We start from the raw sequence: 25,042 nt of genomic DNA on the forward strand, positions 1-25,042 counted from the left end.
CTGCTTCTACAAACCAAAGTCACCCAAACAAAAAACTTACCTTCTCCGAAACTGAGGGACTGAATTCCAAAACCAACATCCAGCCTGATTCAAAATGGCTCTTAATTTGTCTATATCAGGCCTCAGTTTTCTGAGCAACAGCTGCAATAATTCACAGGTGAAATCATGTGGACACTGGACATCTGAAACAAGGAGAAAGTTCTGGAATATACAACATGTCAGGCAGCATCTGTGGAGAGAGAAACAGAGTTCATGTTTTAGCTCACCGACAATCAACCCACAATAAACTACTTGCTGATATCTGTCAATGGCGGCTGCAGTTCCCATGTGAGGAGGTAATGTCCTAGTGATATTGGCACTGGTCTAATGACCTAGAGATCCAGGGGCAATTCAATGGGACCTGAATATCACCACAGCAGATAGTGTAATTTGAGCTCAATTAAAATCTGGAATAAGAACAAAAGAAATAGGAAATAGGAGCAGGAGTAGGCCATCTAGCCCTTCGAGCCTGCCCCGCCATTCAATAAGATCATGGCTGATCTGTCGTGGCTCAGTTCCACATTCCCGCCCTCTCCCCATAACCCTTAATCCCCTCGCTTATCAAAAACCCATCAACCCGCGTCTTAAAAATATTTAGCGAGGTAGCCTCCACCACTTCAACGGGCAGAGAATTCCAGAGATTCACCACCCTTTGAGTGAAGAAGTTCCTCCTCAACTCTGTTCTAAACTGCCTCCCCTTTATCTTGAGGCTGTGCCCCCTAGTCTACTGTCCTTTCTGAGCGGGAAGAGTCTCTCCACCTCTATCCTATCCATCCCATTCATCATCTTATACGTCTCAATGAGATCTCCCCTCATTCTTCTAAACTCTAACGAGCACAAGCCTAATTTATTCAGCCTCTCCTCATAGCTCAACCCCCTCAACTCCGGCATCAGCCTAGTAAACCTCCTCTGCACTCCCTCCAAGGCCAAAAAATCCTTGCGTAAGTACGGTGCCAAAAACTGCACACAGTACTCCAGCTGCGGCCTCACCAATGCCCTATACAGCTGCAGCAAGACCTCCCTACTTTTATATTCAATCCCCCTCGCGATGAAGGCCAACATCCCATTCGCCTTCCTGACCACCTGCTGCACCTGCAAGCTGGGTTTTTGCAACTCATGCACAAGGACCCCGAGGTCCCTCTGCACCGTCGCCTGCTGCTGTTTTTCGCCACTTAAGTAATAACCCTTCCTACCAATATTCCTACCACAGTGGACCACCTCGCATTTGCCAACATTAAATTCCATTTGCCATTTCCTGGCCCATTCGCCCAGCCTACCTAGATCCTTCTGCAGACTCTCCACACCCTCCGCACAATTTGCCATTCCACCAATCTTGGTGTCATCAGCAAATTTCGACACCCTACACTCGGTTACCTTCTCCAGATCATCTGTATAAATGGTAAATAGCTGAGGCCCCAGCACCGACCCCTGGGGCACTCCACTAGTCACCATCCGCCAATCTGAATAGCACCTATTGACCCCCACTCTCTGCCTCCTATTTGACAACCAATCTTCTATCCACGCTAACACCCTACCCCCAACTCCATGTCCCCTGACCTTCTGTAATAACTTCTTTTGAGGTACCTTGTCAAACGCCTTCTGAAAATCAAGAAAGACCACATCCACCGGTTCTCCTCTATCCACCGCCCTAGACACATCCTCATAGAACTCCAGTAAATTTGTCAGACACGACTTCCCTTTAACAAAACCGTGATGTGTCTGCTCTATCAAGCACTTTCGAATTAAAGATCTAATGATGGCAATGTTGTAAAAAACCCATTTGCTTCACTGATACCCCTTTAGGGAAGGAAATACACCCACATTAACTGTCGTTACCTGTGACTCTGGACCCATAGTATGTTTTTGACTCTTAAATCCCCTCTGAAACGGCCTAACAAGCCACTCAGTTCAAGGGTAATTAGTGTAATAAATGTTGGCTAAGCCAGTGACACACATATCACATGAATGAAAACAATTCTCCGCGCCCCAGAAAGTGCTCTATCCAACACACTGCCTTGCCCGGGCACTGAGAGTGGGCATGATCCCCAGGGGCAGCCGCGGGGCAATCGGTGCTGGAACTTTCCCCACTGCCACTTGTCTCCCATTCCACCAAGCTGCCTGTGTCCTTTGGGAGTTTCCCACTTTCCTCCTCACAGTTGCCAATGCCTCCAGGTTTGGGGGCGTGTGGAAATGTTGAGCTTGTGTCCTGTACACCAAGGTGTGTGTCATTAATATATATCAGGAAGAGCAGGGCTCCTAACACCGAGCCCTGGGGAACTCCACTGGAAACCTTCCTCCAGTCTGAAACACACCCATTACCCACTCCTCTCTGTTTCCTCTCACTCACACGGTTCCATATGGGGCGGTGAGGATGGCCTCGCTGCACCATCCGCTTCATGGTGCCGCTCCCCCGGCTCCCTCCCCGCACCTCCGCCGGGCCCCGGGCGCCTCTGACTCGGTGTTACTGCGGCTGCGCGCGGCCCCGTTCAGCTTTAGGGAACCGCACCGCGCATGCTCCGCGCTGACAGACGAGACCCGGGGACGCGGCCTAATGGCGCCTGCGCCGTGCGGACCAATCTGAATGAGATAGACCGTATTCACTCGCGCGCTGAATCCTGGGTTCTCCAGGCCTCCATTACATTGAGTAAAACAGAACATAAAATATATTTAAACTCTGAACGAGATTTCCTCTCCGTTCAGTACAATACTTCCTCTTATCTAAATTACAGCCTCAAAATGTATTTCTATCCTTATTTGTCCAATGGTATTTTAACTTTTACTTTTCATCCCAATTGGCTTCGATTACAGGCATCATGTTCAGGATCACAGCAACTTTGCTGCCCAACGACAAATGTGTTCCCTGATATTCTTATTTCTTATTTTATACCATTCACAACAAACTTGTGCCGTTGTTTCATAGAAACATTTTATTTACATTTACTCTATTGAAACCAATCATGATTTTAATCCATTCTCTCCAAACTCCTCTCAACCTGATTCCCGAGTTCAGACAGTATGAATGCAGGAAGTGTGAATTTAATTTCAAAGTTCTGCAATTATGTAACAAGTGAGCTGCTGCTGAGACGAACAAAGTTAATGGCAAAGATTTCAGATCGACATCTTTTCATCAGAATGGTGGAAGTTATAAATGTAATGCATTATAGACAAATGGAGAGGAGAGGGACTCATGTGAAAAAAAAACAAAGGAAATAGAATGTCTGTGACCAATTGGACCACACATGCGTTAAATAATATGATTTAGTCACACAGTTGAAAGGGACAATTACCAGATGTATAAAGGTAGAAAAACCTGAATGGAGGAGAGGACCTCTGAATTCCAGGAAAGACCGAGGACAGAATGATCCGTGTGAAAGTAAGATGCAGAATGAAAATGGCAGGTGACTAGAGACTCTTATCAGAAAGTACTCATCCTTGTGGAGTGATTGAAAATGTTCCAAGTGTGGGACAGGGGAGCGACACACTTGAGAGTCCTGCTGGCCACAGAACAGTGAGAGGATTGGCTGAGGAAAGGGAAGAAATATCATAAGTTTTTGAATGGAATATTGCATTATCTCTCCTTACAGTTCAGTGTCTACAAGCAGCAGAAATAGCTTTTTCAACATTATATTTTTTGCAAAATTTCACTACTAACAGTGTGACTGATTAACTGACTGCTTTGTGGAACAGCTACCATCAGTCCATAAACGTGACACAAGTCCAATCCTGAAATAACATCCTAAATCTTAATAAAGTAAACTAGGAAGGTATGAGAGGTGTGTTTGCTAAAATAGATTATGGATTAATAGATCCATTCAATGGCATGACGGTGGATAAGAAATGACTAATATTTAAGGCAGAGGTGTCTGCAATTAAAGAGTTATACATTCCTTTCTGGCACGTAAACATAACTGGAAAAGTGGCCCAATCATGGGTAACAAAATAAATTAAATAGTATTGGATCCAGAGAAGAATCTAAGAACATAAAAGCTTGGAGCAGGAGTCGGCCATTTGTCCTCTCGAGCCTGTTCCTCCATTCAATAAAATCATGCCTGAACTTTTCATGAACAGTTTACACAAATGAGCAATCGGTCCATTCTGCTTTGCCTGTGAAAGATCTTCTGTCTCCTGACAATCTGGCGCTGCTTTTGTGTGTGTTCCATTCTTTGTGTGTTAGACAGTGGAATTGTGCCGCCAGGCGGAGCATATTTGCCGTCATTAAACTGCAATACGACAGTGAGATTTTTGTCCTGATACTGCGCAACAATAATAACGAGGAACTTATTAGCTTGTAGCAGAGTGGCGCAGCGGAAGCGTGCTGGGCCCATAACCCAGAGGTCGATGGATCGAAACCATTCTCTGCTATTTACATTTTCAGGATCAGTTTAAAAAGATCATTTCTCTGTTCCCCAAAAGTAACTCTGCTATTTTTTTCCAGGACACAGTTATCTTCATCAACTCTCGCTGACAATACACAATCTAATCTGCCAAAAGCTCACTGATGTAAAGGCTACAAACACGTCTTTCCCCCTTTTATTATCAGGGCAGTTCTGACACAGTCAAAAGACCAAAATCACATAACCCCTACAATTCTGAAGGAGGCCATTCGGCCCATTTAAATTGCACCGAATCTCCGACAGAGCATCCCATCCATGCCCTATAGTCAGAGTCCCACACACCCACCCCGCTAATCTACCTAACCTTCACTTTTTTTTAACCACACAAAGGGTAATCTAGCATGGCCAATCCGCCCGGCCTGCACGTCTTTGGACTGTGGAAGGAACCCGGAGTACCTGTTTTCCAGATGTAACTTGCCTGGGTGAATGCAGCTCCAACAACACTAGAAGTTTGACACCATCCAGTACAAAGTATCTGATTTCATTCGCTTCCCATCCACAAAGAGTCGCTGCCTCCACCAAAAGTTAAAATTAAAGAATATTTATTAGTCACAAGTCTGCTTATATTACCACTGACAGACAGGGGCAGCAGTGTGTACCTTCCACAAAATGCATTGCCTGAATTCACAAAGGCTCATTTGACAACATCTTCCAAACCCACCATGACTGTGGCCTCGAGGAAAAGGGCAGCAGACACATCAGAACAACACCAATTAGAAATCTCCCTCGAAACCACTCACCATCAGGACTTGGAAATATATTGCCATTCCTTCAGTGCCAGTAGGTCTTCTCACTCCCCAACAGCCACCCACCGCCCCCCTCCTCTCCCCCAACCACCTCCAAACCGCACTGTGTGTGTACCTACATAACATTGGTGACAGCAGTTGAAGGTTGCAGTTCAGCGCTGCCTATCCCAGGGCAATTATGGACGGGCAATAAATCCCGGCCGAGCCTGTGATGCCCTAATCCCATGAATGCAGAAAGTAAAAAAAAATCAACTGATCAAAAAGGTTCCTCCTCACCTCTGTCTTAAAGAGGAGGTCACTTTAAAAAAAAACTCTGCTCTTCTGATCATATTGTCAATGTAATTCTGAGCACAATCAGGATTATTTAGTAAGTGTTGCCCCATTGCAGAATCACATTGTGCAGTAATGATGAAATGAGAAAATCTCTGTAGGTTTGGCAGCATCTATAAGGAGAGAAAAGAGCTGACATTTTGAGTCCAGGTGACCCTTTGTCAAAGTCCTTTGACATCTTACAGATGCTGCCAGACCTGCTGAGATTTTCCAGCATTTTCTCTTTTAGTTTCAGATTCCAGCATCTGCAGTAATTTGCTATTATTTGTGCAGTTGCGACCTGCCTGGTGGTGGATATTTTAGGATTTGTCCTCATGTTTCACCACATCCCCGTAGCTATGGGCTGTCCAAGACACACAATTGGTTTTACAATCAATTCACATGTTTCAATATCTGTTTCCATTCTGTATTTGAATTTGTCTGGTGTTGTTTCTGAGGGGGTCAGTTATATGAGTCTGTCAGACTCTTATAAAGTGTGTGGGTTGGATGAGTCTAAATCTGTCAATGGCTTCTTTGTCTGTGAGCATTTTATGTAACTGTGGGAACCATCCGTAACATTAAATCCCCTGGGGCTGTTTGTGGAACATGTGCTTTAATTTCCCTGTTTGTAGAACATCAGCTTCATGCTGTAGCTATCAGTGGAATTAATTCTGTGTATAAGTCTATGATGCTGCTAAAACTGCGAGTTTCATTTGGGATTTTTCACCCACGTCTCTCTCTATCTAATCTCCCATTTGTATCCATTAGTCTGTGTGAGACTTTGGTTGTTTCCAAATCTCTCAGTGATACAATTGGTGTGTGTGATTTATTTCATATCACTCAGACTCAGCTCCCGTGAGTGAGAGCAGGAAGCAACCCGGATTTTTCAGCTGTTGACGCTGAATATGTGATTCAGAACTATTCTCTTATTTATCTGTCTTTGGGATTTAGTGTGAGTATGGGATTAATTAAATAACCTTCAATCTCTGGGACAAGTTATCAATTTGGATTAATTCCAAATCATTTTCCAACACAGAAACAGGCCACTGATGCAGTATGTTTTCAGCAAACAATGTGAGTGAGTTTCAGCCCAGCATTAAATCTGAACACAATTGTGAAAGATAATGTATCCTTCAATCTGATACTGGATTGTTATACAAGTTTCACTCAGGTTATTCACATTGATTTGGTCTGTGACACTCAGTCTGATTCTGAGTAAGAATTTTGACATGAATGTAAAATGGAACTCAGTCTGGAATTGGTACAGTGTCTTCCATCAGGCTCAGTGTGAGTGAGGGGTTAGGATTAGTTTATAATTTATGGGTCATTTCATAGTCATCAAATTGAAATTGTAACTTTTAGTTACATAATCAGAGTGAGTTTTCAACTGGAATCTGAGTTTGTATCTCAGGTTATACTCACTGTCAGAATATCTCAATCTGAGATTGTATTTCACATTTGTATCTAATGTATTTGTGAGAATACACTATGGGGATTAGTACAGCCACTTCCAAACCCCTGATGTGGGTGATATGACTGGGATTTAACTCGAATCTCAAAGTACCTTATGAAGGTTAATTGTGTGACATTTAACCGAAATACCGTTTCATCAGATATTTAATTTGGAGTTAAAACTGCTCTATTGTGGGATTGACACAGTGATGATCTGATAATAGTTTGGACTGGGATTGATGGATCCCCCGATCAGCGGTACTGATTTTGATTTGATTTGGTTTCTTATTGGGACATGCAGTATTAAGCTGTGAAAACTCTGGTTTCCTGCGTGCTACACAGATCAAGCATACCATTCACACAATATATAGGGGAGAAGGAGAGGAGAGGGTGCAGAATGCAGAATTAAAAATCCTTCTACCAGGAGTGGGGTTCGAACCCACGCGGACATATGTCCATTGGATCTTAAGTCCAACGCCTTAACCACTCGGCCACCCTGGTACGAGAACGGGACATGATCGGGACACAGCGGCTGTCATTCCTGTTGGATTGAAAATGTGCCTCTGAAATGATTAGTGTTCTCGGAGACTGTGAAACTGATGAGCTGTCTGTGTCTCTGAGCTCGGACTGTGTGTGAGAAGGAGCTGGCGACACTCTCCCCTGGAACTTGTGTGGAGGAAATACCTGATTTCTTCAAATATTTATCTATGGAAACAAAGTCCATTGAATAACTCCAATCCAGATTGGGGCAGTTTCATCTCTATTAATAATCATTGGGAGCGGTTTGTGAGGCTGCAGCCAGACTCCAGCTCTGATTGGTCGCTCTTGTTTCTATCCAACTCTTAACCAATCACAAAGCGAGGGAGTAGAAATGGGAGGTTTTGATTGGTTTACATTTTCAAATGGGAAAAACCCGCCAATTTCAGTGCAGGAAAAATACAAAATAACCGAACGCCTTAATGTTCAGGAAACTATTTCAATCTCACACTTTCTCATCTGTTTATTGTATTTTCCCCTCACTGAATCCTGCCGCTATTTTAGGAACAGTTTGAATTTCTCAATCTCTTATCTGGAACCGGCGGGAATCAGACCCCGCTCAGCAATTTAAAACCGAGCAAATCTCAGCTCAGTGGAAAAGCAGAAACAGAGAGATTCCCAACCAACCCCCTTCACACAGGCTTCACAGGGACAGAGAGAAACGGCTGATTTCTGATCCTCTCCCCTGAAAGCGGCCGGGAATGTTCCAATGGGAAGTGTGGAGAGAATCCCCGGCCCTATCCCGCCGGTGGGACAGGCAGCTTTGTGTCCGGAGAATAGGGAGGGCCCGGGGGGGAAGCGGATCTTAAAGCGCTGCAATGGACTCAGGTCCTGTGTGTGTACAAATCTCACTGATTCCGTCCTCTGGGAAAACTGTGGAATAAACAGATCAGCCCGAGAATAACCTCTTCATTCCCGCCTTTACTCTGTTCCCGGAGCGGCTCCCAGGTAACTCGAGAGTGAAAAAAGAACCTTATTCTGAAACTGAAGATAGTTCTCGTTAAATGTAAATAATTACATCCTGATATTCTGCGCCTCATTGTCCGTGACAAATCCCAGACTGGGGTTTATAATCCGCTCTCAGTTCAGTTTGATTGTCCCTTCAATGTGAAAGTGTGTGTCAGGGGCGGGTATGAAGTCCCATTCACAGCATTCTGTAACGGGACAAATCTCTATCCTCCAGAAAGAGATTTCTCATTAACTCAATAAGGGAAAGATGGTGCAGCCTTTTCACAGAGATTGTGAGTGGCTCTTAAAAGAGCCGTTATGTTTGGGGTGTTTTTCAGACAATCTTTGATGCTGTTTCTCACTCTGGGGTAATTGTGTACTTGTATTTAAATAATTACCTCAGACATGGTGCTGGAAATGATGTTTCTAACATGTGTAAAAGTTTTTTTTCCAATAAATAGCATGAATTTACATGCATTAAAACACCTGTATCAATAATGGGTACAGGGATTGATAAAACAAAGCGGGAAACAGCTGGACTGTGAATAGCAGTGCAGAATCTGACCGATAGACACCAGGCCGCCCTTTTCCAGATAAAGTGAGTGGCTCTGAAAAGAGCCTTTGGGTTATCAGATGAAAGAATGGCCGCTTCACTTGCTCTTGCTGGAGACGGCGGAGGTTTTCTTGGGCAGCAGCACGGCCTGGATATTAGGCAGCACCCCGCCCTGAGCGATGGTCACCCCTCCCAGCAGCTTGTTGAGCTCCTCGTCGTTGCGGACGGCCAGCTGCAGGTGTCTGGGGATGATGCGGGTCTTCTTGTTGTCCCGGGCCGCGTTCCCGGCCAGCTCCAGGATTTCAGCGGTCAGATACTCGAGCACAGCAGCCAGATAGACCGGGGCTCCGGCACCCACACGCTCAGCATAGTTGCCCTTTCTCAGGAGCCTGTGAACACGGCCCACCGGGAACTGCAGTCCAGCCCGGGAGGAGCGAGACTTGGCCTTGGCCCGAACTTTCCCGCTGCTCTTTCCTCTTCCAGACATTTCCCCAATCTCCCAAAGCCTTTCACAAAGAATGCTGAAATCCACTCCCTTTCGCTTCTCTTCTAGCTCCGGGAGGAATGGAGGGCCCACATTGCTGATTGGTCACTTTGTTGCTACCTCTCAGCATCTTGTCCATATGACCAATCAGAAATCTGCTGAACTGACCAATCCGGAGCCTCCACGGAGTGAGGGCGGAAAAGCCCAAATTCTCAGCTTCCCACCGATTTCATTTCAAATTGGAAAAGTCCCCAAAGGGGAAAAGAACAAATCCCTTTGGGAAATTATTCTGATCGGGAATGGAGAATCTCCCTTTCTCTCCTTCCCCAGTCTAGAGTTAACCTGGATCCGGCAGCTTCTCATTTTCACTCTGGGTTTATCTGAAAACGAGCCGAAAATAAATTTATTTTTGGAAAGTTCGCAAATATATTTCTCAATCAAGAAATACAAAATCCCATCAATAATTAACTAAAAACAAACCTTTTTGAAACATCAGTCTGTTTGCACCATTTTGTCCCGAGTTGCTTTTAGAATCCGGGATCCATTCGGGGTTCATCTCGGCCCTTTTTAAAACTCTCCAACCAGCCGCCAGGAAGTTTCATCGTTCTGCAAACGGACGGACTGTTCCCCATATTCCTCCAGACTGAGAGTTCCTGCACAACTGGGGTTTATAGGGAATAAACTGATCGATTATTGAGACCAAACTGAAACAGAGCTGGAAACTGAGTGGAGTCTGCACATTCTCCCCGTGTCTGCCTGGGTCTTCCTGCGGGCGCTCCGCTTTCTTCCCACAGCCCAAAGACATGCGGGTTTGAGTCGATTGGATTTGCCCCCCAGTATCAGAGGGATGAACAGGGGAAATATGTCGGGTTATGAGGATGGGTGAGGGATTGATGTCGGTACAAACTCGATGGGCCGAATGGCCTCCTACACTGTAGGGATTCGATGATTCTGACACATTTGTTCCATTAAATCTCTCTCTAAAGCCGGAGAAAGGGACCGAATATCAACGCGTCTGAGACCTAAACCCAGAGAAGGACAGGTAGCAGTTAATTAATTTTAAACATTATTTCTCAGACCCAATGATCCACCGGGCGTTTGATTTACATTACTCCGTGTCTATCATTGATAATCGGGAAATATAACAATTATTATTGTGCAAGACGCTGCGTTGTAATCATTGAAGCTAAATTAATGATACAGCCTTTTCACAGAGATTGTGGGTGGCTCTGAAAAGAGCCGTTGTGTTTTGGGGGGTTTCTCAGTCCATTGGGGAGTTTTACTTGGAGCTGGTGTACTTGGTCACCGCCTTTGTCCCTTCCGACACGGCGTGCTTGGCCAGTTCCCCGGGCAGCAGCAGGCGCACGGCGGTCTGGATCTCCCGGGAGCTGATGGTGCTGCGCTTGTTGTAATGGGCCAGACGGGAAGCCTCACCCGCGATGCGCTCGAAAATATCGTTGACGAACGAGTTCATGATGCTCATGGCCTTGGAGGAGATGCCGGTGTCGGGGTGAACCTGCTTCATCACTTTGTAGATGTAGATGGAGTAACTCTCCTTCCGGGATCTTTTCCTCTTCTTGCCGCCCTTTGCCGGCAGCTTTTTCTGCGCTTTCTTGGCTCCCTTCTTGGAAACCGGCGCTTTCTTCTCATCCACCATCCTCCCACTGAATTTCAGACACACAATCACTGAATGGGGCCCGGAACTCCTCTTTTATAGACCAAAGCACAGGCCTATGCTAATGAAGGATGGCTGGAAGCCCTGTTCCCATTGGTTCATTCACACTGATGGCAATTCGTCATCCTGTCTCTGATTGGTTAGTGTAGATACCCAATCACATTGGTTGCTGCTCAAACCCACAAACTCTCTCAGTTTTCAATCCGTCCTTTCCCCTTGTCCGGCCCCATCCACCCAAACCCCCCTGACTCTCTCACTCCCTCTGCCACACCAGCACATTCTCTCTGCTGCTAATCCCACATCACTCTATCAGACTGCTGATACTCTTCATACATTTCCCCTTCCTCACCAGCACCAACTGCTCCGCTTTACTTCCCCGCCCATCACCGGGAGCTGGCAGGACAGAGTATCTGGGCTCAGACAGGGGTTATTGCGAGAGTTACTGGGCGGGTTAAAGGGGAATAAGTTTGATGAGCAGCAGCCACAAGTCCCACATGTGACACTAACAGTGTGGCTAAAACAGAAAACTGACTGAGAGAAGGAGTGGAATGAGAATTGGACATTACTGACTACAAGGTGTTCAGAGACGATTAGAGAAACAATCCCGGAGGGTGATTTACTGTTCAACACAATTCGAGTTCTTGGGAGCGGAGCGGGGTGGGGTGTGGGTGGGGGTGGGATGGCATTGAGGGATCGGTGCCAGTTAATGAACAATGCGAGAGCGACTCCACAACAGGACACACACACTCTATTTCCAAATGCTTCTCTGTCAGCCCTGTGCGAGTGGGATTCATGCTGTGTCAATTAGTATCTGATATTTCAATGTTGCTTCTATCTCTGTCAGTCTGTGGTCAGTGATATTAAGATTTCATCCAGAAATTGCAATCTCTGATATATGCCCGTCTGTTTTATTTTCTCTCTAACATTCAGTATTTAAGAGAGTGTGGGCTTTTCAGTATGTTGGTCCTGGGATGTTATTCTGTATTTCATTTGGCACCTGGTGGTTTCTGAAATGGAAAATCTTGTGATGTTTTTTCTAGCTGCGCTTCAGTTTTGGGATTTGTGTGTGTGATTTCACTGCACACTTTTATTTCTGACACGGGGGTAGGTTTTTAATCTGTGTATATCAGTCTTTGGTATAAGGGTGTTGGTATTTTCCCATCATGCTGTTCTATTATTTGGAGTGTGTCTTTCCCACTAATTCTCAAGGTCTCAGTTATTTGTGATGTTACAGTTCCCATTGAGGTTGATATTTCCCAGTGACCATCTTAAAGGATCACATGACAAAGGTTCACAACTTGGACTGTAACAAATTAAAGTCAACACTAACCAACGAATCAACACTTGCCCCTGAGCGTCAGGGGATTAGAAGGGTTACGGGGAAAGAGCCTGGTTTGGACTGTGGTCAATGCAGACTCGATGGGCTGAATGGCCTCCTTCTGAACCGTAGGGATTCTATGAAACGTCACTTAGTCACTCAAACACTGAATAGAGATGAGATACCAGCCTACCTATCATGACTATTAACTTGTGCATGTTCGTTATTCAATATCTAGTACACACTGCTAGTGATGTGTGGATTGTTTATAAGTTCATAAGAACATAAGAAATAGGAGCAGGAGTAGGCCATCTAGCCCTTCGAGCCTGCCCCGCCATTCAATAAGATCATGGCTGATCTGTCATGGCTCAGTTACACATTCCCGCCCTCTCCCCATAACCCTTAATCCCCTCGCTTATCAAAAAACCCATCAACCCGCGTCTTAAAAATATTTAGCGAGGTAGCCTCCACCACTTCAACGGGCAGAGAATTCCAGAGATTCACCACCCCTTGAGTGAAGATGTTCCTCCGCAACTCCATTCTAAACCCACCCCCCCCCTTTATCTTGAGGCTGTGCCCCCTTGTCCTACTGTCCTTCCTGAGTGGGAAGAGTCTCTCCACCTCTATCCTATCCATCCCATTCATCATCTTATACGTCTCAATGAGATCGCCCCTCATTCTTCTAAACTCTAATGAGTACAAGCCTAATTTATTCAGCCTCTCCTCATAGCTCAACCCCCTCAACTCCGGCATCAGCCTAGTAAACCTCCTCTGCAATCCCTCCAAGGCCAAAATATCTTTGCGTAAGTACGGCGCCCAAAACTGCACACAGTACTCCAGCTGCAGCCTCACCAATGCCCTATACAGCCGCAGGAAGACCTCCCTACTTTTATATTCAATCCCCCTCACTATGAAGGCCAGCATCCCATTCGCCTTCCTGACCACCTGCTGCACCTGCAAGCTGGGTTTTTGCGACTCATGCACAAGGACCACGCGGTCCCTCTGCACCGTCGCCTGCTGCAGTTTTTCACCACGGAAGTAATAACCCTTCCTACCATTATTCCTACCAAAGTGGACCACCTCACACTTGCCAACATTAAATTCCATTTGCCATTTCCTGGCCCATTCGCCCAGCCTATCTAGATCCTTCTGTACACTCTCCACACAATTTGCCATTCCACCAATCTTGGTGCCATCAGCAAATTTCGACACCCTACACTCGGTTCCCTCCTCCAGATCATCTATATAAATGGTAAATAGCTGAGGCCCCAGCACCGACACCTGGGGCACTCCACTAGTCACCATCCGCCAATCCGAATACCACCCATTGACCCCCACTCTCTGCCTATTTGACAACCAGTCCTCTATCCACGCTAACACCCTACCCCCAACTCCATGTCCCCTGACCTTCTGCAATAACCTCTTGTGAGGTACTTTGTCAAACGCCTTCTGAAAATCCAGAAAGACCACATCCACCGGCTCTCCTCTATCCACCGCCCTAGACACATCCTCATAGAACTCCAGTAAATTTGTCAGACACGACTTCCCTTTAACGAAACCGTGCTGCGTCTGCTCTATCAAGCAATTCCCTTCAAGATGCCTCACTATTTCCTCCTTGATGACAGATTCTAACATTTTACCTACAACAGACGTTAAACTAACCGGCCTATAATTCCCTGCCTTTTGCCTGGCATCCTTCTTAAACAACGGCGTAACCTTAGCCGTTTTCCAATCAAGTTCCTGAAACATAAATCTGGATTTCAGTCTATGTCTGTCATTTCTGCTTTATGACAAAGGGTTTTATTCTGTCCCTCTCTGTTTCTGGCATGGAAGGATTTCATTTTCCTGCTGTCAGTGTGTGTGGTAGGTCTGTGTGTCTTTATTGCAGAATCTGTTAATTGTTGCAATGTGAGTATTATTTTTTGCTGTCAGTGTGAGGAAGATGTGGATTGTACTCTGTAGCTGTTGTATTTTATGAGTAGCAATGTTTCATGCTGTTCTTGTCAATCTGCAGATTGCAAATACAGTATTCTGTTTCCTACCTCTTGGTTCTTTGTTTCTATATTAGGTGACAACAAATCCAGGAAACATGACCTGAGTTCAGGCAAAACGTGAGGAGAAACTTCTTCACTGAGAGCTTGGTCAATCTGTGGAATTCACTACCAGAGAAAGTAGTTCAGGCAAGTTCAAGAATAAATTCAATCTAGCTCTTTGGACTCGAGGGATAAGGGATATCGGGGGAAGGAGGGATCAGAATATTGATTCTGATGATCAGCCACAATCAAAACGAATGCTGGAGCAGCTCCAAGGGCCAAATGATCTACTGCTGCTTGTATCTTCTATGATTCTACTATAGCAATTCCTGGTGGTCTTATGAAAGTGAAATGAGGATTAGCAAACCTGTTGGAGATCTGAAGATGCAATTAGCATTTTCAGCAACGAGATCAAGAGTAACCAGCTGATGTGGTATATTTACATTTTCAGAAATCCTTTGATTAGTTTCCACACAAGAGGTCAATAAATATAATCAGAGCACATGGGGAATACTGGCCTGGATTGAGAACTGGTTACAGGAAAGGAAACAGAGAATAGGAATAAATAGGTCATATCAAGTTAGCAGACAATGACAAGTGGGGTACAACAAGGATCAGTGCTTGGGCTCCAACATTCACAACCTATATCAATCATTGGGATGCAGTGATTGAAGACAACAGTTGCAACTTTGGAGAATACACAAAATAAGGTGGAAGTGTGAGTTGTGAGGAAGAGGCAAAATCTCCTCAAGGGGATTTGAAGTGGCTCAGAGAGTGGGCAACAATTTCACAGATGGAATGTAATGTGCAGAATATTCCTTAAATGATGAGAGGCTTGAAAGTGTCAAAATTCAAAAGCACTTGACTGTTCCTGTTCATGAGTTACAGAAAACTAATCTGCAGCTCGAGTAAGCAATTAAGAAGGAGAATGGAATGTTTGCCTTTATTACAAGATGTTTTGAACACGGGGGTAAAGATATTTTACTGTAATTATATAGAGTCTTGCTGAGACAGCACCTGGACTATTGTGTGCAGTATTGTTCTCCTGACCTAAAGAAAAACATGATTGCCACAGAGGAAGTGGAATGAAGGTTCACTAAATGGATTCCTTGGGTGGAGGGATTATTGTCTGAGTAAAAACAAGAAACACCAGGCGTTTATTTTCTGGCATTTAAAAGAATGAGAGGTGCTGACATTCAAACATACAACAATCTTACATGGCTCGATAGGGTAGAAGCAGAAAGTACGTTTTCCCTGGCTGGTGTGTTTGGAACCAAAGAACACAGACTCAGAATAAGGGGCAGCTCATTAGGACTGAGATGGGGAGGAATTATTTCACTGAGTGGGTGATTCTTTGGAATGATCAGTCCAATGGGCTGTGGAGACTTACTTGTTGATTAAGTTCATGAGTGAGATGGATCGGTTTCTACATATTAGTAACATTAATGGATATGGGGATAGAGCAGGGAAATGGTGTTGAAATGGAAAATCAGCAATGACCTCATTGTGTGACGATATGGGCTCAAAGAGCTGAATGGCCGACTCTTGCTCATAATTCACATCTTTCATTATGTTTCAGCATGGTCATCATTTTGTGACTGTAATTAATGAGAAATGAGCACAAGGTTCTTCCTGTATCCTGTCACAATGTGATTCTGGCTTTAAAAATAGTCATGATGTGGAGATGCCAGCGTTGGACTGGGGTAAACACAGTAAGAAGTCTGACAACACCAGGTTAAAGTCCAACAGGTTTATTTGGTAACAAAGCCACGAGCTAGCGGTGTTTGCCATCAAATAAACCTGTTGGACTTTAACCTGGTGTTGTCAGACTTCTTACTGAGCTTTAAAAATAGAGCAGAGCAGGTTCACAGCCAGTGACTGACCCCTTATTTCCCCAAAGACTTTCCACAATTGAAAAGCCACATGTCAGGTCAGAGATACATTACTCTCCACTCACTGGGAAAATGCATCTCCAATAACATAAAAGAATCTCAAATACAAAATAATATTTTGGGTTTCACTTGCACACCAGCTTCAGCATTTACTCCCTCAGCCACTGGAGCACAATGTGTACCATCTGTGAGATACACTGCAACTACTCAGTGAGGCTGAGTGTGGGACTCAATCTCATCGCTCCATCTCTTGTAGAGAAGGAGATTAATTGTGTGCCTGTAAGTATTGGACACTGTATACAAAAGACATTTTTATCATGTATTTGTCTGCCTGTTGTCAGTCTGCATGTGTGAGATTAGCTGAACATGAATTTGTGACTCAGACATGATGTCAGTCTCCACTGTTATATGTTTATATGGGGTTAAATCTGTTCCTGAGTTTGCCATGAAGTCAACATGAGTTTGATTTCAGTTTTGCAGTCTTCAGACTTTGAGTAACTACATGAGTGTGTGATTTATACTGTTTGTATCCATCCCGGGTACAGCAGCTCAAAGTTATTTTCCTTCTGTATCTCTGTCCTTGTGGTGTTGTGTATGACGACAGGACTCATTCTGTAAATGTTACTTGCTGATACTGTGTGAGTGTGGAGTTCATTTTGTTTCACTTTTCCTCTGATGAATGTTTGGGTGTAAGAACCATTCTGGAGTTGTCATTCCCAAGTATGTTATGGAATTCCTTGTTCTTCCCATCTGTCTCTTAGGAGTTTGTGATTATAGGATTATTTTTACATCTGTGATTCTCTTGTTATCTATGTGAGTGTAAGAATCAATCCTCATACAGTTGTTCATTGTGATGTATTGAAATGTGGGATACTTTTGCATTTTAAATTTACATGCATTTCAGGCACTGTATTAGAAACTATTTATTTAAATTATAATGCATTGATGTTTATTTGCCATTTGATTGAATTTATCATATGGATTTGGGTACATTTCCCAGTCATGGTTTATATTCAGTAGCTGTTTGCAAGTTGTGCAATGATATTCAATTTCGAGCTCTGTGAATGGTAACATTTGGATACACAGCCTGGGAATTAATTACTGCAGTTTCTAGTAACAGAATTGTCATTACATCTTTCAGTTTGACTCACTGAGATTTTTGGATTGGTTTACAAAATGTATCAATGGCTATATTCTGAGGTAATTAACTGCAATTTTTTTAGATTCACAACAGCATTTTTTGTCTATTCTGGATATGAATTCTTATTCAATTTGTGACCAACATGTTTTATATCTGTGAGTGGGTGTGTTTTGTTAAAATTCTATGATTAATGTATCTACCTGTCAGTCAAATGTAATATTGAGAAGTTTGCACTTGACACAAAGCTCAGTGTAAATGTTTGTTGGGAGAAAGATACAAAACAGCTTTAGGTGGATGATATTCCAGCTGCAATGTTCTGAACCTCTCATTACTTCTCAGAACATTGCGGATGGGACATCATGCCTGCTGCGGTTGTAAATGCGTCTAGTTTGGGGGCGTTTAAGAGATCTCTGGATAGGTTTATGGACGAAAAGGGATTGGTATAGGCTAGTGGGTCATTGTTTTTGTAACTGGTCGGCGCAACATCGTGGGCCGAAGGGCCTGTTCTGCGCTGTAATGTTCTATGTTCTATGTTCTAAAGTGTGAGATTTTCCATTTCCGTAGAAGGAACAGATATTCAGAGTTTAATTCAATGCTAAGAGATTAGAAAGTGTTGATGTACTAGGGGACATGACTATTCTCATTCATAAGTCACTGGAGGCTAACAAGGAAATGAAGCTGGTAATTTGGAAGGTTCATGGTACATTGGTCTTTATTGTAGGAGGTTCTGAGTACAGGAATAGTGAAACTGGACAGCAGTGTTATTAGATTGTATCTGGAATACTGTGTGCAGTTTGGGTTATTATTGCCTCAGAGGGAGTGTAGTGACCATTCAGCAGATTTGTTCCAGGAATGGCAGGACTGTCTTATGAAGAAAACCTGGGGAAACAGGGCCTGTATTTCACTGAAAACAACAAAGTACTTAAAAGGGTAAACATGGTAGATGTAGGTGAGATGTTTCCCCTGGTTGGGAGCCTAGATACAATTTTAAAATAAGGGCAAATCCTCTTCGGACTGAGATCTGCACTTTTTTAACTTAACTTTGTGAACCTTTGGAATTCTGTAGCTCAGAGGGCTGCAAAAGTTCACACACAGGGTGAACATTAATGTAGACATTGACAGATTTCTAAATCTCACTGTCATAAAGGGAAATTGGGGATAGAGTGGGGAAAGGGCATGGAAGGAGATGGTCAGCCATAATCAGATTGAATGGTAGTACAGGCTCAATGGGCTGAATGGCCCACTCCTGATCCTATGTCCCACAATGGCAGGGAAGGAAATTAAAAATAAATCCTCTTTTCCTGTTCAACTCTTGGATTGAAAAGTTGTCTCTTATCTTGCAAACAGTGTGGGGCTGAATCCTTCTCTTTGTGACAGTGAACCCAATGAGTTGGCAGTATCTCTGTGCTCTGTGAATGATCCTGGAACTGCTTTGTGTTGGAACTGGCTTGATCAAATTGTGCTTGTTCTGAGGAATCATCAGAATCCTTCAAATATCTGCCTGCTACAAGAAAAATAACTAACTAAACTGAGGAACAGATGAAATAAAAGATACAAAAGTTGTTGATATAACTTCACAAATAACAATTATTAGGAACCAGGGTAAAAGGATAAACCTTCAGCACAGACAATATTTGAGATCATTTCAGTAATATACCAAACTGCTTTTACTCACTGGGTGTTTGGGGCGAGTTTAAAACAATTTTGTGACATTCAGAAACAGCCCAATCTGTGCACTGCTGATTGAGTTGAGCTGTGTGAAGCAGCAGTAACTTCTGCACGGGTCAGTTATCAATTTCCAGCTCCCACTTTAACCAAATATCGAAAAATAAACAAGCAGCCACTGTTTAAAGCCTCTCCATCCCACTCCCCACCTGTTTCCTGCAGTAGATCTTGTTTGTACAGCTGCTCTCATGGTTATTGTGCAGTTACATTTCCACTGTTCACTGTATAATAATAATAACAAACACTGGGAGATAGGAACTAAATGAGGCCCCTTCCCAGCGGTTTGGGAGTGAAAACAGCAATGATGTTGAATAATGAGTTCTTGCCATTGTGTCCCCCTGGCCGTGTTCACAACCTGTCTATGAATTGCCTTCTCCGTTAAGAACCTGGTTTTGATATTGCCTCTCCTTTCTGTCTGCCTCCCCCACTTCTCTCCACCACCGCCCCCCCTGCCTTCTCTCCAGGTCAAAGCTTTGACAAAGGGTCACCTGGACTCAAAACATCAGCTCTTGTCTCCCTTTAGAGATGCTGCCAGACCTGCTGAGATTTTCCACATATTTTCTTTTGGTTACCAGAGACTGACAGATACAGAATGAATTCCACACATCCATTCAGCACCAGAGACTGACAGATACAGAATGAGATCCGTGTACCCTTACAGCAGCAGATGTTAACAGGTACAGAGTTAAACTCACATTCCCACACAGTACCAGGCACTGACAATGAATGAAAAGTTCACACTCAGACAAAGAAGCCCAGACTGAAAGAAACCACACAATCAATTTCACACTGATGTACAGTGTTAGAGAATGACAGTGACAGGATGAATCTCTTTTACATCCAATTCCAGAAAGTGACAAGTACAGAATAAATCCAGCATGGTGTATGTGACATATGCACAGTTAAATCAGCACTGCCTTATATTCCCTGGGAAAGAATCAATACAGTCACTCACATACCTCACTATCCAACAGGTAAACAGTGAGTCCAACACTCAAATATAGAATGAATCCAACACTCAGATATGGTCGCATCAAATCAGATGCATGATTTCCAAACTCACATAATGTAGTCCATACTTACAAATAGTGAGTCAATCCCACACTCACACACTGTATCAAAAAGTGAGTCAATCCCACACTCACACACTGTATCAGAGAGTGAGTCAATCCCACACTCACACACTGTATCAGAGAGTGAGTAAATCCCACACTCACACACTGTATCAGAGAGTGAGTAAATCCCACACTCACACACTGCATCAGAGAGTGAGTAAATCCCACACTCACACACTGTATCAGAGAGTGAGTAAATCCCACACTCACACACTGTATCAGAGAGTGAGTAAATCCCACACTCACACACTGTATCAGAGAGTGAGTAAATCCCACACTCACACACTGTATCAGAGAGTGAGTCAATCCCACACTCACACACTGTATCAGAGAGTGAGTCAATCCCACACTCACACACTGTATCAGAGAGTGAGTCAATCCCACACTCACACACTGTATCAGAGAGTGAGTAAATCCCACACTCACACACTGTATCAGAGAGTGAGTAAATCCCACACTCACACACTGTATCAGAGAGTGAGTAAATCCCACACTCACACACTGTATCAGAGAGTGAGTCAATCCCACACTCACACACATTACCAGAGATTCACAGTTCCTGAAGGAATCCCACACTCCCGCACAGTCCCTCTGTGGAGAAGGGTCCCTCACACCGACAGCCAGGGGACATTTCCCGGTGGATCTTTCCACACTGAGAAACTGGGCCTGGAGATTCTTTGGAAAATGTACTTCCTGATTGTAGTAAGGAGATGTGTGATTGGCGGAAACCCCTCAATCTGATTGGTCTGTTTCCGTATCCACGCAAATGAACCCCTGAGAAGTGAGTGGAATAACTTTTAAAATGTCCAATCACAATCATTGCTTTCCCAATTCCTCATTAACATAGATCTGTGGGACTGTCTATTTAATCAGCGCTCGGAAGGGGTTTGCTTTATTTCTGTGTGAAACTGAAGATGGCTGATGAGAAGAAACCAACCTCGAAACCAGCTCCCAAGAAGGGAGCGAAGAAAGTGATGAAGAAACCGGTAACAAAGGGCGGCAAGAAGAGGAAAAGATCCCGGAAGGAGAGTTACTCCATCTACGTCTACAAAGTGATGAAGCAGGTTCACCCCGACACCGGCATCTCCTCCAAGGCCATGAGCATCATGAACTCGTTCGTCAACGATATTTTCGAGCGCATCGCGGGTGAGGCTTCCCGCCTGGCCCATTACAACAAGCGCAGCACCATCAGCTCCCGGGAGATCCAGACCGCCGTGCGCCTGCTGCTGCCCGGGGAACTGGCCAAGCACGCCGTGTCGGAAGGGACAAAGGCGGTGACCAAGTACACCAGCTCCAAGTAAAACTCCCCAATGGACTGAGAAACCCCCCAAAACACAACGGCTCTTTTCAGAGCCCCCCACAATCTCTGTGAAAAAGCTGTACCATCTTTTCCCTTATTGAGTTAATGAGAAATCTCTTTCTGGAGGATAGAGATTTGTCCCGTTACAGAATGCTGTGAATGTGACTTCATACCCGCCCCTTACACACACTTTCACATTGAAGGGACAATCAAACTGAACTGAGAGCGGATTATAAACCCCAGTCTGGGATTTGTCACGGACAATGAGGAGAAACACCACATCGGAAGGTAATTCTTTAGATTCACTGATAACTATATTCACAGTTTGGCAGCAGCGGAATTAAATTCATTATAAAATTGTTTAATCGTTATTTCGGGTGACCTGGGAGCCGCTCCGGGAACAGAGTAAAGGCGGGAATGAAGAGGTTATTCTCGGGCTGATCTGTTTATTCCACAGTTTTCCCAGAGGACGGAATCAGTGAGATTTGTACACACACAGGACCTGAGTCCATTGCAGCGCTTTAAGATCCGCTTCCCCCCCGGGCCCTCCCTATTCTCCGGACACAAAGCTGCCTGTCCCACCGGCGGGATAGGGCCGGGGATTCTCTCCACACTTCCCATTGGAACATTCCCGGCCGCTTTCAGGGGAGAGGATCAGAAATCAGCCGTTTCTCTCTGTCCCTGTGAAGCCTGTGTGAAGGGGGTTGGTTGGGAATCTCTCTGTTTCTGCTTTTCCACTGAGCTGAGATTTGCTCGGTTTTAAATTGCTGAGCGGGGTCTGATTCCCGCCGGTTCCAGATAAGAGATTGAGACATTCAAACTGTTCCTAAAATAGCGGCAGGATTCAGTGAGGGGAAAATACAATAAACAGATGAGAAAGTGTGAGATTGAAATAGTTTCCTGAACATTAAGGCGTTCGGTTATTTTGTATTTTTCCTGCACTGAAATTGGCGGGTTTTTCCAATTTGAAAATGTAAACCAATCAAAACCTCCCATTTCTACTACCTCGCTTTGTGATTGGTTAAGAATTGGATAGAAACAAGAGTGACCAATCAGAGCTGGAGTCTGGCTGCAGCCTCACAAACCGCTCCCAATGATTATTAATAGAGATGAAACTGCCCCAATCTGGATTGGAGTTATTCAATGGACTTTGTTTCCACAGAGAAATATCTGACAGACCCAAAACAAACGTGATGTTTCCTCCACACAAGTTCCAGGGGAGAGTGTCGCCAACTCCTCCTCACACACAGTCCGGACATTGTCACTGACAGCTCAGAGACACAGACAGCTCATCAGTTCCACACACCCAGACAGCAGGACAGACAGATGCTGTGCCGAAACCATGACCAGTTTTCGTACCAGGATGGCCGAGTGGTTGAGATATTGGACTCCAGATCCAATGGACAGAAGAATCAATACCCCGGATAGTCGAGTTCAAACCCCACTGCTGCTGAATTGGTTTTTAACGTTTACAGTCTGTACCCTCTCCTTTCCTTCTCCCTTATGTACTCTATGAACGGTATGCTTTATCTTTACAACGCAAGAAGCAATACCTTTCACTGTATCCCAACAGATCAAATCAAACTCAGTACCATTAAGAAGGGGATCCAAAAATCCCAGTCCAAATTCTCACCTACTATTGGATCATCACTGTGTCAGTCCAACAATAGGGCAGCTGTTGCTCCAAATTAAATATCTGATAAAACTCACAAATGTTTTTTGGTTAAAAGTTACACAATGCACCTTAATATTGTACTCTGAGATTCGAGTTAAATACCACCCACATCAGGGGTTTACAGTGGCTGTATTAAGCCCCAGTTTGTGAACTCACAAATACATTAGATGCAAAGCTTAATCTCAAATACATTCTCAGATTGAGATAGTATGAGAACGAGTATAACCTGAGATACAAATTCAGATTCCAGTTGAAAGTTCACCCAGATTATGAAATTAAAAGTTACAATATCAATTTGATGACTGAGTTGAACTTTAGATTATTAACTAATCGGAACACCCCGTTCACACAGAGCCAGATGGAAGATAGTATCTGAATTTCAGACCGAGTTCCAGTTTACAATCATGTCAAAATTCTTACTCAGAATCAGACTGAGTGTTACCGATCAAATCAATGTGAATAACCTAAGTGAAACTTGCAAAACAATCCAGTATCAGATTGAATGATACACTATCTTTCACAATTGTGTTCACACTGACAGAGAATTAATGCTGGGCTGAAACTCACTCACATTGTTTGCTTCAAACCGACACACCTGTTGCTTTGCTGGAAATGTATATGGAATGAATTCAAACTTACAAATAAATTGAAGATCATATGATGAATCCGAGACTCACACTGTGTCATAGAGTCCGACAGATACACGATAATTCTCAAACACATGCTGCACATACAGCACCAGCCACTGAAAGTTACATCTGATTACCACACTTACATAGCAGGATCCCAGACTTTGAGTACCAATAACAGATTCAGACTGATCCCATACTCACACACATTATGACAGTCTGACCGAAACACATCATTTGCACCCTTAGAAACAACAGCAGAAATACTCAGATGCTGAATGAACCCCGAATTGTGTATGGTACCAGAGACAGAAACATGAATCCTACCCGAATATTCTATCTTTGTGACAGATCAGAATATCTGCCAAACTCATTTCAGAGAATACTGAGAACTGCAGTCCCATGTGATACCAGAAATATTCCTATTCAGAATTGTGTTTAAATTCATATCCAATAGCAATGACTGATAGTCACACACATAGTAACTGAAATGGAGTCTTTAAGGCAGTGGGAGATAGATTGTTGATAATCAAAGAGGTAAAATGTATTAAGGTTAGACAGGAGTGTGGAGTTGATGTTCAAATCAGATCAGCCATGATGTTATAGAATCGCAGAGCAGACTTGAGTGGTCTATTCCTGCTCAGAATTTGAATGTTCACACACACTATTCTTAAGAGATTCAGAATAAGTCCCAAATTCACTTGCAATATCAGAAAGTAACTGATAGACAAAATCCCTTCCTCAACTCCTGTCCAAACACAGGCTCAAACAAAGACACAACATACACCCTGCAGCAGAAAATGTAAGATACATATGGTATATGATACAGATATATTGCACCAGAGAATGACAGATACAGAATGAATCCAGTCACAGTGAAGGAAGAGCAATATATTTCCAAGTGAGGATGGTAAGTGTCTTGGAGGGGAAAGTCCATTTAATGGTGTTCCTCTGAGTCAATGGCTCTTTCTCTAGACAGTAGTGTTTGTTTGTTTGGAATGTGCTACTGAAGGAACCTTTGTGAGTTCCAGTAGCTCATCTTGGAGCTAGTAAGTACTGCTGCCACTGTGTGTCCGT

The 25,042-nt window shown here is 43.9% G+C and overlaps 3 protein-coding genes and 2 non-coding genes across 6 annotated transcripts; 2 read left to right on the forward strand and 3 right to left on the reverse strand.

Annotated features, from left to right (window-relative positions):
• The first annotated feature begins 4,329 nt into the window (after positions 1–4,329).
• On the forward strand, positions 4,330–4,401 carry trnam-cau (transfer RNA methionine (anticodon CAU)). The gene has a single exon. It is a non-coding gene; the product is annotated as a tRNA-Met (tRNA).
• A 2,957-nt stretch (positions 4,402–7,358) lies between these two features.
• Positions 7,359–7,441, reverse strand: trnal-uaa (transfer RNA leucine (anticodon UAA)). Its single transcript has one exon. It is a non-coding gene; the product is annotated as a tRNA-Leu (tRNA).
• A 1,551-nt stretch (positions 7,442–8,992) lies between these two features.
• LOC145335969 (histone H2A.J) lies at positions 8,993–9,735 on the reverse strand. Its single transcript, XM_080181704.1, has one exon. The coding sequence runs from the start codon at positions 9,463–9,465 to the stop codon at positions 9,076–9,078; it is 390 nt and encodes a 129-aa protein (XP_080037830.1). The 5' UTR covers positions 9,466–9,735; the 3' UTR covers positions 8,993–9,075.
• Positions 9,736–10,656: 921 nt separating this feature from the next.
• LOC145335812 (histone H2B type 1-M-like) lies at positions 10,657–11,654 on the reverse strand. The gene has a single exon (XM_080181538.1). It carries the CDS (start codon positions 11,117–11,119, stop codon positions 10,742–10,744), a length of 378 nt encoding a protein of 125 aa, XP_080037664.1. The 5' UTR covers positions 11,120–11,654; the 3' UTR covers positions 10,657–10,741.
• Positions 11,655–17,880: 6,226 nt separating this feature from the next.
• On the forward strand, positions 17,881–21,724 carry LOC145335802 (histone H2B). 2 transcript variants are annotated; one of them, XM_080181532.1, is made up of 2 exons: positions 17,881–17,899; positions 21,307–21,724. In XM_080181532.1, exons 1-2 carry the CDS (start codon positions 17,881–17,883, stop codon positions 21,660–21,662), a joined length of 375 nt encoding a protein of 124 aa, XP_080037658.1. In that variant the 3' UTR covers positions 21,663–21,724. The 2 variants fall into 2 exon arrangements, with proteins under 2 accessions (XP_080037658.1, XP_080037660.1); XM_080181534.1 differs by lacking the exon at positions 17,881–17,899 and having other exon boundaries at positions 21,261–21,724.
• The last annotated feature ends 3,318 nt before the right edge of the window (positions 21,725–25,042 follow it).

The sequence above is a fragment of the Carcharhinus amblyrhynchos genome, unplaced genomic scaffold (assembly GCF_965287045.1).
Source record: "Carcharhinus amblyrhynchos unplaced genomic scaffold, sCarAmb.v2.hapA scaffold_42, whole genome shotgun sequence".
Taxonomy (NCBI): domain Eukaryota; kingdom Metazoa; phylum Chordata; class Chondrichthyes; order Carcharhiniformes; family Carcharhinidae; genus Carcharhinus; species Carcharhinus amblyrhynchos.